The sequence below is a fragment of the Martes martes genome (genome assembly GCF_963455335.1).
Source record: "Martes martes genome assembly, chromosome: 9".
In the NCBI taxonomy this organism is placed as follows: domain Eukaryota; kingdom Metazoa; phylum Chordata; class Mammalia; order Carnivora; family Mustelidae; genus Martes; species Martes martes.
Genome location: NC_137896.1, coordinates 722,963 through 737,495, shown reverse-complemented (window position 1 = coordinate 737,495; position 14,533 = coordinate 722,963). Strand labels below are relative to the sequence as shown.

The following is a 14,533-nucleotide window of genomic DNA, read 5'->3' as shown; positions in this document are numbered from 1 at the left end:
CCCTCAGGCACAAGCCTCGTACAAACATGAATTTACCCAGAAGAAAACGAAACAAGAAAATCCCCGCTTGGGCCCACCCTGACAAGTGAGCGTTGAGAGTCTGCAGCCCGCCGGAGCGTGCCTCCACGATCCCACAGGGACGAGGGGCATGCGGGGCTGGGTGGGGCCGGGGGTCATGGCCCTGGGACGGGTGGGACCACCAGGCCTCCTCCCGAGTGGTCAGACGCGTGTCCTGGCAGGAAGCCGGTGTGTCACCATGCTCCAGATAAACTTTAATAAGACGCGGGCGGTGACCCTGCCCTCCAGACGAGAACAGGCATTTACCCACTGTCCTTTCTGGCCTGGCCGCCCCCCTGGACGTCCCAGCACGACCCTGCCAGCCCCAGCTCCCCCAGAGGCGGCGGCCCTTCCCACGGCCGTCTTGCAGTCAACAGAAGACAGGGGGACGATGTGGCAAACGGCAGGAAAATGCAGGAGTCCCTCAGACGGCCAGGCACAGGTCCCGGTGAGAGGCCCAGGGGCGTCGTGGGCATCCCGCAGGTGCCAGGGCCCTCCCTGCTAGATCATGCCGGCCAGCCAGGGAGGCAGGAAGAGGCCGGCGGTGCCCAGCAAGCAGACGATGATGAACACCCAGAGGAAGATGCGGTCGATGACCATGGCCACGTACTTCCAGTCCTCCTTCACCTGCAAACAGACACGCGCGCTCACGCCCGGCCCGCTGCCCTCGGGCCTCCAGGCCACGGACACCTTCCAGAACCTGAAGCTTCCCGGGGCAGGGTCTTCGTGTCCCCCTCGACGCCAAGGCCGCCCTGCGAGGTGACCCCCTGCCCAAGGTGCCCGGCAGGAGAGGCTCAGACACGCGACCTCTGCCCCAGGGGCGACACCCTCTAAGGGCGGGGGCGGCAGCAAAGCTACCGCGAGAGGCTTGCAAGGACCCCCAGTGCCAAGGAGGGGGAAGGGGAGAGGGCCTGCGGGGACACGGGGGTCTGGGCTGCTTCCCAGGGACGTCCGTGCTTGCTTCGCTAAGCTGGGTGACACGGGCCATCAAGCACACCCTCACGCAGGTGAGGACCGAGGGCCCAGACGGGGCGGCCACCCCTCGGATATTCAGGGCCAGGACCATCCTGGAGGGGACGTCACATCGGATGGCACCCAGGCAGCGACGGCTGAGGCCCTGCTGCCCTCTGCTCCTGCCCACCCCGCCCCAGGGCCGGATCTCACAGGCCGACTGCTGTCCTGGGTCCACAGGGTCTCTCAGTTCTGTCCCTGAAGCCCCTTGAGGCAGCCACAGACCCGGGCGCGGCGGGCCGACTCCAAGTGGCAGAGCTGCCAGGAGCACAGGACCCCTCAGCAGGGGTGCGGGGGAGGTCCCGGCCGGAGGTGGGGGCCTGCAGCCCGAGGCCAGAGGGTGGGTGGGGCCCGTGTCCCCTGTGGTCAATGCCTGAAGGCACTGGCTCCGTCCACATGCAGCTGGGGACCCCGCGGGACAGGGCAGCAGGGGGCAGCCTCAGTAACACATCCCAGCTCCCAGCCCAGGCTGGCCGCGCTGCCGTCCCGTCTCCCGGCCCCACGCCTCTGCCTCCCCCAGGGCACAGGCTCGGCGTGGAGGCTGTGGCCACAAGCTCGTCCTGGATGGGCAGCCCGTCCACCCAGGCTCATCCTGTCTGAGGACGGCCACAAGCTCGTCCTGAGGGACAGGAAAGGGTGTGGCCCCCAGGCTCCGGCCAGCCGGGCACCGAGGCAGGACGGCTGAGGCGGGGGCAAGCCCAGCGCGCCCGTGTGGGGGTGTCAAGGGTACGGAGGGCCTTCCACTCCCATTCTCTGCTCTGATTTCCCAAGGACTCAGAGGCACCCTGATGGTTTTAAACGGTTTTAAACCAAACCGAAACCGGGGAGCAAACAAGGTCACTTATAAATAAAAAGTCCCTCCAGGACCCTCCGTTCCAGGAAGGCTGAGAAGTGGCCCGTGGCCTCTTTCCCTGCTTTGTCTTTGATCCCCCTGGGCGCGTCCCCCATCCTGAGGATGAAAAGCCTCGTGGACAAAGCCGCCCAGAGCATCCAAGGTCCACCCGCGTCAAGGCAGCTGGGCCCCCCAGAGCCTGGCGTGACTCCGAAGCCAGAACCAGGTCGCGGTGGTCCATGACGCCACACAGACAAGCGTGGGGCCGGGCCCCCCCCGGACAGGTGCGCACGGCCGCCAGAGCCCGTCCGGACTCTGCACACTCCTAAGGGCGTCTGTCCCCCCTCAGCGGTGCTCAGACCTACACTCGAGGCAGGGACCCGTCTGCTGCCGCTAAATGGGGTCCCCAGAGCAGGGCCTCCCAGGCAGAAGCTTCCGGAAACCTCCAGAATGGCTTCCCAGCCTGAGATTCCACAGGGGGTCCTACTCTCAGGGGTGTGTTGCACGGGCCCAGGGCCCCCTTTCCGTCCAGGGCTCGCTCAGCCACAGGCCCAGTGGTCCTGGGGCCACACGTGTCCCCCACGTAATCAGGGGCCATGACCCGAGGTGCAGGCAGGGACAAGGAGGAGCCATGTCCACATCCGCAGCAGCGGTGGGCATCACCGGGCAGGACTCAGCTGGCAAGGGCAATGCCACAGGACAGCTGCGGGCCCAGGCTGCCAGCAAGGGACGGCCCCGCAGACTGAGGAGGGCAGACAGCCCCCACCCCCACTTCTGCCCGTGCTCTGACCTGAGGGTCCCCCGTCAGCCTGGACCCCGGTAGACACCCCTCCCTCCCTCCTGGCTCCATGGGGACCTGAGTGGCCGCCAAGCCTGCACCGGGAATCCTGGCCCTCGGTGCCCCCATCCCCACTGCAACCCCGTGACCGGCAGGCAAACATCAGCAGAAGGAAGGAAGACGCTCCCTTAGTGGCAGACAGTCCCCGGGCCCACTGCGCACTGTCTGGTGACCTTTCCTCCAGGAACCGGAAAGAACAGGAGCTCCTGTCTCAGCCTTTGGGACTGACACTCAGCAGGGAGATTGGGGACACTGTCCGGGCTCCTTTGATCCCTGCTGGTGACTGAGAAGCCCCCACAGGAGGACCGGCTCCCGGGTCCCCAGGTCCCTGCGGTTGGGCAAGCATTACTGCCCGGACACCCACCACTCCCCGTTCCTTCTCCCTGCTTGACAGATGCAGGGCTGCGCCCCAAACCCTCCCCTCCCCTCCCCATCAGGCCTCCTTTCAGTCCCTCTCACTACCCTTCCACTCCTGCGCCGGGGCCCAGCACCCCCCCGCCAGGTCCCCCGCCAGAGGCCCACTCCTGGCCCCACTCCTGGGCCTTCCCAGGGGCCAGCAATAGGGCCCGGACCTCCCGGGCAAGGCCTCCCTGCCGCCTGTGGGCTCCCGCGTCCCGGACGACACAGAGGACACCCTGCGGTCCTCTCGCTCGCCACTCCGGCCACCTGCCAGAACCAGGTGCTCGGGCAGAGAGCGCGGGGGTGGGACGGGGCTGTGTGCCCCACAGAGCTCAGAGGCCCAGGTCCGGGGCCTGGATCTTGGATTTTTCACCAGCCAGCCCGTCCTCCAGGGAGGGAAAGGGAGCGGCCAGGGCATGCCCAGCCGCGGGCGGAAACTCACCGAGAAGTCCACGTCCTCGGCTTTCAGGTGGTCAGCGATGTACTGGACGCCCTCCACCGCCCGCGTCAGGGCCGGAGACAGGGGCAGGTGCCGGGCCGGCGCTCGGGTGCCACAGGCTTTGCGCACGGCATTCGGGGACGGCTCCTTCCTGCACCTGCACCTGCACGGAGAGGGCTGGTCTGGGGGCAGGAGCTCGGCGGCACTGGCCTTCGGGAAGGCGGGGGAGCTGGTCACGGGGCCCCCGGCCACGGAGGCAGCCTCGTCTTGGGGAGCGCAGCCCTGGATGCTCCAAGACCGGCACCGAACGCCGCCCTCCACTCTTTCAGCCGCACTGGACACGTGCTGGACGCTCAGGGACCGGGCTTCGGTGAGCCCCGGGGCCCGGGTGCTGGCGGGTGGGCGGCAGGAGTCGGGCGAGGGACAGGAGCTCCCGGGGTCAGCCTCCGAGGGCTGCAGCGCAGGGACCCGGTCTGAGGGCGACGCGCAGGCTGGCTGGGGCTTGGCCGGCTCGTCCCGGGGGCTGCGGAAGGACGCGGAACGCGAGGGGCCCCGGCTCCGCTCTCCGCCCACGACGCCGGGCTCCCCCTCGGGCTCGGGCCAGAAGCCGGGGGCGCTGGCCACCTTGTGCATGGACTCGATGAGCCGCCTGCAGTTGTCCTTGACCACGGACGGCCGCTTCATGAGCAGCAGGCGGGGCACCACGTCCAGGAAGACCCGGCGCACCCAGGCGGGCATGGTGTGCGTGCGCGGAGAGCGGTGGTGCACGTTGAGCACGAAGACGGTGATGACAATGGACAGGGTGACAAAGATCATGGTGAAGAGCAGGTACTCGCCGATGAGCGGGATGACCAGCGAGGTGGACGGGATGATCTCGGTGATGAGCAGCAGGAAGACGGTGAGCGAGAGCAGCACGGAGATGCACAGCGTGATCTTCTCGCCGCACTCGGACGGCAGGTAGAAGACCAGCACAGTGAGGCAGGAGATGAGCAGGCAGGGGACGATGAGGTTGATGGTGTAGAAGAGCGGCAGGCGGCGGATGACGAAGGCATAGGTGATGTCGGGATACACCTCCGCGCAGCACTCGTACTTGCGCGTGTTGTAGGTGCCCACCGCGTCCACGATGACCCACTCGCCACTCTCCCACAGGTCCAGCTGGTCCACGCGGCTGTGCATGCTCACCAGGTCGATCTTGGCCTTGTCATACGTCCAGGAGCCGAACTTCATGGTGCAGTTCTGCTGGTCGAACGGGAAGAAGGTGACATCGATGCTGCAGGAGCTCTTGTAGATGGCAGGAGGCGTCCACTGGACCCGCCCGTCGTGGAAGAGGTGAGCCTTGGTCAGGTGGGTGACCGCGAAGTCCCCGTCCGCACTGTGCAGGGAGAGGGGCATGAGACCCACCAGGACCGCGTCCTGGCGCTCAGGCGCGTCTGGCTTCGCGGGTGAGCAGAGAGGGGCGGGCAGCCCGGCCGGCCACCGGGCCCGTCACTCATCTGCCTCAGCTTAGCGCGCCTACCCTGGGGGACGCGTGGCTGGGAGGACCTCCACGCGGCCCACGCCCGGCCTGACACGCACGCTTCTTGGTGACGATGCCCATCACCCGGTGCGTACGGCAGGGACTGGGGTCCTGCACCTGCCAGCACCAGGGGGAGGGGCACCGGGTCCGTTTGGTCCTGCGGCTGTGCGCCGCCCGTGCGGGAGGGAGCGGGCCGCCTGGAGGGGATCATGTCCCTGCAGGGGCCCCAGGTCAGAGAGCTCCTGTCCGTGGTGTGAAGGCAAGCGGGGCCTGACCCTGAAGAACAGAGGCCCACACTCTCCTGCCCCTGGTCCCATGGCAGAGGGCGGAGGGGACGGACGGTCCCAGCTCCCACTCATACCCCGCACAGATCTGCACGCAGGCAAATTGAGGGCCAAGCGGCCCCCACTGGGCCCATCACTGCGCACCTGGCCGTCCTCACCCTAAGGACACTGGCAGGGCTGCCAGGGACCACACCACGGAACTTGGCAAGGCCTCCTGGGACCGACCAAGTCCCCTGCAGGTGACCCTGGGGGACAGGCCAAACTTGGGGTGAGGGCCTGCCCAGCCACTGTCTCCTGCCAAGAACGGGGTGTGCCAATACCACTGAGCACGTTAGTGCTTTCTCTCCATTATCCCCAGGACTCACAGGCAAGAATCCCCCTTCCTGCCCAGGTGAGGACCCCAGGCCGCCTGAACAGGAGGGGACAGGGCCCACCCCTGGCCATCCGTCCTCCGGCCTTGCCCTCAGCCTCAAGAGTGTTGGCACCTGTCCATGGCCAGGCGGATGAAAGAACGAGGAGCAGCTGGCCTCGAAGTCCAGGCTCTGGCCCTGGACTCCCAGACAGCAACATCCGCCCTGGTGTCTCCACAAGGATGCACACGCGTGGGGTGCACTACGTTGGTGCCCGTGGGAGCCCGGGGGCACTGGCTAGCAGCCCCCACCCTGAGCCCTCAGCGGCTCCTGGAGTCGACCCTGCTCTGGATGCCGATGGAAGGCCCTGGACTTCGGTCCCGGTCCCCAGCAGGTGCAGCCTGAGCTGCGTGCATGCTGCTCTCCGGGCCTCAGTTCCCCCCGGGCTGGGCTGTCCACTCTATGGACAGATAGTGGCAGTGGCCGGCCCCATCCTCCCCACGGCCGCACGGAGCCCCAGGGACAGCACCCGTGGGCCCCACGCTACCGTGACCCTGCGGACAGGGTCACCGCACACCGCGCTGACACAGCAGCTGAGTCAGAGAAGCCACCCGCCCTGGGCTGAGTCAGGTGCCCCTCCACGGGCTCAGAGCGTGGCCTTCGTGCCTGCCCACACCCACCAGGGCCTAAAGCCCCCAGACATCCAGCTCCAAGGCCCCCAACGGTCTCAGGTGGTGCCAGTCCGGTCCTACGATCTCCAGGCACACTTCAGGGCCAACATCTAGGTCAGCAGCAGGCGGAGACCCACAAACGCATCCACCAGGAGAGTGGCAGGGGGTCTGCACGTGGGACCCAAGGCCTAGACTCCAGCGGGGCACCGCGGCTCTCTCTGGGGTGGGGTGGCGCGGGCTGTCCTCCCTCAGCAACCTCGATCTACAGCCCAGAGCCCCGTCCTTAGAGGCACCAAGCACATGTGCAAACACGGCTCAGAAACATTCTGCAGGTAGGTTTGAAGCTCTGGTCAGCGGCAGGAGCCCGGGCAGTCCTGATCCCCCAGGAAGTGCAGGGAATGTTCCGGAAGTTCACGGAAAGCAGCCCCAGGGCTGGGAACGCGCACCAGACCTCCGGGTTTTGATGCTCACAAACAGGATCCAAGTCTTCTCCCTGTGCACAGCTTGCGGCCCCCCATGGCTGGGCCCAACCCCACCCCACGCCCCCAGCCTGGGGGCTGCTGTGTCCTTGCCCGGCACAGATCTGGCTCAGATCCCAGAGCCGCTCCCAGGAGGACATCCCCCTCGGGACATTGGGTCTGGACCTGCGGGCAGACGCGGTCCCCATGGGCAGACTCTCTCTTCCACGGCCCAGGTCTCCAGGAGGCAGAGACTCTCAGAAGGCAGCTGAGCGGGGTCCCACCTCCTCCCCTACCCGGCCTCGAGGCCCCCAGCTGTGAAGGGCGTGGCCCAGTGCAGGGGAGAGGAAGCACTGCCCCACATCCTGCCCCGTGTCCCACCTCCAGGAAGCCATGCGGCTTCTGACGGATGTTGGGACCCAACAGTCAGATGGTGAGCGCGCTCTGGCCTCGCCCCGTGGAGCTGTGGCCCCGGCAGAGCAGAGCAGAGCAGCCCTGTGAATCCCCATCCGTGTGGGGGAGAGGCCTCCACCCCAAACGCCACCACGGAGAAGCCCCCAAGTGCCCCCAAGTGGCAGGGGGCTCCCTGATAGCTCCCCAAAGCTATCAGAAAAGCTGCCCCCCATCTCCGCCCTCGCCCAGTAGCCCAGGCTGACCACCTGCCCACTCCAGGGCACGCCGCCCTGGCCAGCATCAGCCACCCTGCGACCCCATCCTGAAAGAGCCTCTATGCCAAGCACAGCCCCACAGAGAGACCCGGGGTCCTCCTCCCCTCCCCTGGGACCTGGAAGAGGCAAGAGAAGGAGAGACTCTGAGGCAGCGGCCCCAATCTCCCAGGCCGCAGTCCTGGGGGTTCTGCACAGCAACCCCCAGAGCTGCTTCTCAGCCGGCACCATCCTGCCCAGGGAGGACAGAGCTGTCCCCACAACACAAACGCTCCCTGGGTCCCAGGAAGCTGACAGCACGCGCTCTGAATCAAACAGCCCCAGAGATGAGCTCGGTGGGGTCATGGGGAGCCGGGTGCGGACCCCAGGAAGGCCGGGGCGGCCAGGGACCCCCGGGCTGATGGCTCAGTCGGGGCCGGCCGTGGAGAGCAGGGACCCTGCCCGGCGGGAAGAGCCGCACCGGGTCCCGCTGGCGGAGCCGACCCCCCCCAGTGCATCCCCGAACACCGTCAAGCTCTTCCCGCTACCATTACTGGACTCAATTAAGCTGGAAGAGGAGCCCCATCGTCCTTCATCAAATAGCAGCGCTTTATAGGTCAGGCCCAGCGCCCGGGGCCCTGGAAGGGGCTTTGTACCAGAGCCCATCGGGGTCTGGCGGTGGGGAGGGCAGGGGTCCGCAGGGAGCTAAGTGCTTCCCTTCGCTTCATCTGCAAACACTGTGGGAGCTGCGGCACGGCTGAGCCTGAGACCAGGAATCCGCCGCCCGGCTGGGACCCGGCAGTGACACGGGGACACAGGAGGACATCAGGCTGCCCCGGGCTCAGGAGCCCCTAGCAAGGGTCCCAGCAAAGGACAACTGGGACCCTGAACTCTGCCACGGCCAAGCCTTGCAAACACTGGCTTCCGGCACAGTGACGGCGTCCGTGAGCAGATTCAGGGCGGCGTCCGGCCCCAGAGGCTGCTGGCTCGGGACTGTGATGGCATCGGGGCTGGGGAGGGGCCGAGCGCCCAGAAGCAGAGGCACGAAAGGGCCAAGGGCAGCGAGCAGGCATGGGGCAGGAATGGGGTGAGGAGTCTGGGGGCTTCCTGCCCCCGGGGCAGGAAGGACCACCTGCCCAGTCAGGGGCTGATCCCGAAAACATGAGAGCCGCTCTAGGCCTGAGGTCCCCTTGCCCCTGTGGGGAGAGGGACTGATGCCTGCACGGGGCTGGCTGGTCCAAGTGGGGACGGACCCACGCTGCACCCAGGGCCCCTGTCCCCTGCTTTGCTCGCCCCCTAGACCCTCCACCCCCGCCTCTGTTCCCTCCTCTGCCTCCCAGAGGCCTCAGCACTGGCTCCCGAGGAAGGACAGGCCCACACAGGCCCCGACCTCCTGCTCACGTCCGGACCCCCGGGTCACTCACACCTGGACACAGGTGCCCGCTGCCCCGGCCCGCTGACCTCCCCGGGGCTCACTTGTTGTAGAGGACAATGTCCGGCCGCCAGATGAGCTCAGAGGGAATGCGGATGGAGGTGACATTCTCGTAGTCCGCGGGGTCCCAACGCAGCTTATAGTCATGCCATTCCTGGGCCAGGGAGGGAGGAGGAAGCCACAGCCAGTGAGTGAGAGCGAGGAGGGCGCGGCGCAGGGGGAGGACCAAGGGGTGGCGGGCTCCCCTCCCACTCACCTGCTTCACCCACACGTTGGTTGTCATCATCTGGTTCTTCTCATCCTAGGACACAAAGGAGAAGGACAGCTGTGACCCCCTGGGGGACAGACTTGTGTTTGAACGTGTGCAAGCGCACGTGTGTGTGTCTCTCCCTCACTCTCTCTTGGCCCTGAGTTTCCTTGCCCACAAAGACAGGCCTGAGATGGACATGGGGAGCAGGTAACCTCAGGGAAGAGTGAGGACCTCATCCCCAGAGACAACCAAGGCCAGGGTGGTCAGCCTGGGGGTATTAGATGGGGACACGGCCCCTGAACCTCTCCCGAAGGACCGTGGGGACAAAGCTGGTCTGACCCGGCAGATGGCCAGCGCCTGGCCCGCCCCCAACCCCCGTCAGGTGTGTGGGATGTCCGAGGGCTCCCAGGTTGCTGGAGGAGAACCTCCTCCTGGGTACCCCGCCAGCCTGCATCGCCCCTCCTGGCTGGTCACAGCAGCCTGTCCTCGGGCTTACGCAGGTGTGCACAAGGTCCCACTCACTCCCTAGGCTGGGGACTGACTGCCCCTTTAGGACTAGGGTCTCAGCACCTTGAGATGGATACGTAAGGGGCTGGAACAGGGGAGGTGGGAGCAGGAGACCTGGCTGGTTCCATCCCAAGGTCACTGTATGGTCACCTGTCCCGGTGAGAAGGCTGGACCATGCACCCCGTGAAGCCAGCCACTATCCCCAACCCCACCCCACCCCCTTTCCTCCCTGCTGGTTCACGAGGACGGGCCAGCTGACATTTCCCCTGGGAACCCAGACAGACAGGTCCCCTGGGCAGTCAGCCGGCAGGAGGTGCTGGAGCCTTTTGGAGAAGGGCACCACATTCCAGGTGGGGACACAGGGGTCTGTGGGGACAGGAAGATCCAGCATCCTCACATCCCACCAGCCTCTGGGAGCCACAGCCCAGCCCCCCCGCACCGTCTTGAGAGGGGGCGCGCCTCGGCACACGCTTTGCCTCAGGTTTGGGGAGGAGCCCTGAGCCAGCGAAGAGAAGCCTCCCTCAGAGTGCAGACTGCCCATGGGGTCCGGACAGGCGGGGCTCTGCCCCCGAGGAGAGGGGAGCTAGACAGGGCTGGGGCAGCGTCTGACCCCGACGTGGCCTAACCTTTGCCCTCGGCCACCCGGGACCAGGAACACACAGGCCATTGGCAAAACCCACTGAAGCCAAAGACATCCACGGGGTCCGCGAGCAGAGGGGGACCCTGTGCCAACACTGGGTCAGGGAGGCGTCTCGTGCCGCAAAGGCACAGGTCTGGGCACCTCCCCTCCTGCCTCCCCCAGGAGACAAGCTGCCCACCAGCTAGTTCAGGAGAGGGGACGAGGCCCCTCACCGCGGCCAGGCCCTTGCTCCTGCTCTGCCCCGGGCCGCTGAGGGCAGGCCAACCCCCAAAGGATGCCAAGGAGTAAGCACGGCCCGAGCTGGCCCTGCGGCTGGTGCTGGACACACAGTGACCTCCGTGACCCAGTCCTGCCCCGTGCTGCCTGCCCACCACACCCCTGCCGACCACAGCCTTTCCCTGCCCCCTCCAACCCCACCCCTGCCTCCCCGGGCTCAGAATGAGCTTTGAGGGGCAGGGCCCAGAAAGCCCCAGGACGCCTCGGGCTCCCCTGCCCGTGTGAGCTCGCACACGGGAACACGCCCCCCGACACTGACCTGCAGGAACACTGAGCCCCGCAGACGGAAGGGCAGAGCGTGGACCGGGCGCGCGCGGCTCCTTCTGCCCGTACACGCGGCTGCCAGCCTCGGGCCACGGCCCAGGACACCAGCAGGGGCGCTCGTCCGCACACACGCGTGTGCAGGCGTGTCCGGGGCAGAATGCCGAGCCTGGGAGCCCCTCTCCCCCTGCCCGCTGTGGCCCAGGGCCTTGGGCACGTCCCTCGTCATGGCACCAGAGCCTGTGTGCTCCCAGCCTCAGCCTCCCGGGCCAATGGGTCGCGCGGGCACGTGCGGCCGTGAGCGACCCTGAGAAGCCCAAGACGACCGGGCAGCGCGCGGACGCAGACCCCCGCGGACCCCCGCGGACCCCCGCAGACCCCCGCGGCCCCCGCGGCCCCCCGCAGACCCCCGCGGCCCCCAGGGCTGCCGCCGCCCAGCCCTGCTCGCAAGCCTCCAGGAGCACTGGGAGCGCTTGGGGGAACAACCCAAGGCCCGGTTCCAGGACACCTGAAGGTGACCGAGGCCAGAGGAGACTGACCAGTGCCCCCGTGCACATATGTCCCTCCCGCCTCCCAAAGCTCCCCCGAATCTCCCCCTCGGACCTGCCAGCACATTTCACAGGTGGAAACTCCGGGGGTCACGGGCAGGGGCTGTGTGCAGCAGCGCCTGGCGTCCGGGCCCCCACGCCCCATCCCGGGCAGCTCCCCCCCCCGAAGCAGACTCAAGCCTGGGATCGTGGCAGGGGTGCGAGGTGGGCATTTGGGGAGATCTACAGCCCCCCACAGTCGGATGAATTCCACCTCCCTCCCAGCAACCAGGGCTGACTGGACCCTAGTGTGGATGACTTGGGCCCTCCCCGACCCAGCAGGCCTGGGACCTCCTCACAGGCATGAACCAAGCTCCCGAGGCCCCTCCTGGCCGGGCCAAAGCTGGGACTCCAAGGGTCTTGGAACCCCACAGAGGCATTTTCGGCTCTTTGCTCCTGAAGGAGACAGCCCTGACCTGGTGAAAATCTGGCATCTGGGTTTTCCCACGGGGGCGGCCCCCCAGTCCTCTGGGCTCTGGGAGGGCCGACGGCAGCCTCCCCACCCCTCCAGGCTCCCCCGGCTCTGCAGCCTGCCCTCGGATGGGGCCCGCTCCCTCCAGCAGGAGCCTCCGAGGCTGTGTGTGTCACGGGCCAAGGCTCAGAGCGCCCCGCTCCCCACCCTGGGCACCTACCACATCGATGAGCTGGGCGATGGACAGCCCGAAGTGGACCAGAACCACGTCCGAGATGTTGGCCACGGGCCGGGACCACTTGTTGTAGCCGGAGAAGAGTGTCTTCAGCAGCCGCTCCTCGGCGTGGGCCCGGGTCTCCACCGGGCCACTTGCTGCGGGGACAGGAAGGGGTGCGGCTCAGGAGCGGAGGGCGCAGTCCTCCAGGGTGCCCCCTTGGGCCTCCCACCAGGTCCTGGTTTCCTCCAGTTCCAGCCACCTCAGGACATTTGCACATCCGGCCCCGCTCCTGGCCTCGGTTTCTCTCCTACCCTCTAGGTCGAAGTGTAGCTTTCTCAGGGCAGCCTTCCCAGACCCCTCAGGCAGCCGGCACTGAACCCCAAACAAAAACAAAGGGTAAGGAGGCGAGGCTGGGTCTCCAACACCCGCTGAGCTCCAGAAACCTCACCTCAATGCACAAGGTGAGGGTAACCCGCAGAACTCCGGGACAGCAGGACAGCTGGGTAGGCTGTCCTGGGCATGGAGAGCTGGCTCCCCACGGCTGCCAGCGCCCTGAGTTCTCACCAGACCCTGCTGACTCCAGCACCCTGGGGCCCTGGACAGACGGCCTTCCGTGAGTCAAGGGTGACCCCCTGCCAAACACACACTCTGCTTCCTGAGGAGGGGCCGCTCCGATCCCGCCCAGCCCCACCGAGCAGTCTGTGGGCTGAGGGCCTCTGTCTCCCCTAGGCCCCCGCACTGGGCTCACTGTATCATAAGGGGACTTGGGGAAGGGGAACAAGGGACCCGCTGCCCCGACGCAGCTCAGTCCTGCTCGCCTGTATGTCCTAGACCGAATGTTAAGAGAGGATTCACAACACCCTGGGGTCAGTCTTAGACCTCTCCTCTCAGGGACCCTTCACTCTGAGTCCAGGGACACCCCCCCACCTGCTTCTTCCTGGCCGCTTGCCCGGTGAAGGGTTAGCCCACTCCCCACCGGGGAGGCCAGGGGGCGAAATTCCCTCCCCAACCTATGAACAGCTCGGTGGCCACCCAGGGGATGGGGGAGGGGGAGATCGAGGGGGTTAAGACTTCTCCTGTCCCAGTGAGTCTGGGGGAGCAGAAAAGGTGTGGATGGGGCGCGGCCAAGGGCGGAAGTCACCCCTCTGCTCCCCCAAACCAGGAGCCGGCGCGGGGGTGTCTGCAGGGAAATTTGGCCGATGGATAAAGACGGAGATAGGTGGGCCCCGCCTCTCTCTACCCAAGTTGGAGCTTCTGGGTCCAGCTCCCAAAACAGCAGCCCCCCACCCCCACCCCTTCCCAAACCCCTCTCCCGCATTCGCAGGCGAGTTAACTCCTTCCTTGCCCCTCTCAGTCCGCGCCGCAGGACCGCCTTTGCGTCTGGGGTGGGGGAGCCTCCGCGGCTGCCCCGTTGCGCGCACCCGCGGCTCGGGACCGCAGCCAGGAGCCTCCCCTCCTCTGGCTCCGGAGGTCCAAATCCTCCCCGAACTGGACGAAAGGGGGCCCGTCTAGCGCCCCGAAACTTACCGGGTAGGAAGCCGGCCCCCAGCAGCAGCAGCAGCGGCGGCAGCATTGGCGGCGGCGGCGCCCCGGGGCCCCCGAGCTCCATGGCGCACCGAGCGGGCTCTAGACGCGGGCGGCTCCCGTCTCCGCCGCGCCCCCGCTCCCAGGCCCGCGCGCGCCCAACTTCATGCCCCCGCGCCGCGCGGGCCGCTCCGTCCACTGGGCCCGGTTCCGCCGCTCCTCCCGCGGGGCGCGGCGGCGGCGACCTGGCCGGGAGCTCGGGGCTCTGGGCTCCACGGCGCGGCCCCGCCCGGACCTGCCCGCCTCCAGCCGGCGAGGAGGAGACGGAGGAGGGAGAGGGGGAGGAGGGGAAGAGGGGAGGAGGGGAAAGCGGGCGAGGACGTGAGGGGAGGAGGGCGGGTCGGGCGGGGGGCAGACCACCAGCCGGGAGGGGGCGCGGAGGCTGCGCTCGGCCGGCGCCGGGGTAAAGTTTCCCTCGTCCTCCCCGGGGCTGGGGACGAGCCCGAGCCAGGGGTGGGGGCCGTAGTCACTGCGTCCGACTGGGGGATCCTGGCGCCGGGCTGGGTTTCGGGGCACGACACACTGACCTCCACCCCCGTCCCCAGTCCTGGCGCCCCACCGCCTGCCTGGATGGGGACCGCGCACCCAGGGGCCCCCGGCGGCCCGCACGCGCCTGGTTAACTCCATCAGCCCCGCCCCGCTCCGCGGTTCGGAAATCACGAGCCCCTCGTCTTCTTCCCCCGCCAGGCGTTCCGGAAAGACCACCCTCTACCAGACTGTCCCCCGCGGGCCGGAAAGCGTCCAGGGGGGAGCCCAGGCGTGGCGGCCGGCCCTCCCGGGGAGAGAACCCTAAAGCCCCCGCCCCGGGCGCAGCCGCTCTGCTGCGTCCGCTCCGGCCTGGAACGCGCGCGGGGGACTGAGGGGCGGC

The 14,533-nt window shown here is 67.7% G+C and overlaps 1 protein-coding gene across 1 annotated transcript; it reads right to left on the bottom strand.

The window, feature by feature from the left end:
• Nucleotides 1-252: 252 nt before the first annotated feature.
• Nucleotides 253-13,690, bottom strand: CHRNA4 (cholinergic receptor nicotinic alpha 4 subunit; the record flags this gene model as incomplete). The annotated part of the gene is made up of 6 exons (XM_080814474.1): nucleotides 253-684; nucleotides 3,580-4,948; nucleotides 8,976-9,085; nucleotides 9,188-9,232; nucleotides 12,085-12,236; nucleotides 13,609-13,690. The coding sequence occupies 6 exons, from the start codon at nucleotides 13,688-13,690 to the stop codon at nucleotides 559-561; spliced, it is 1,884 nt and encodes a 627-aa protein (XP_080670600.1). The 3' UTR covers nucleotides 253-558.
• Nucleotides 13,691-14,533: the final 843 nt, after the last annotated feature.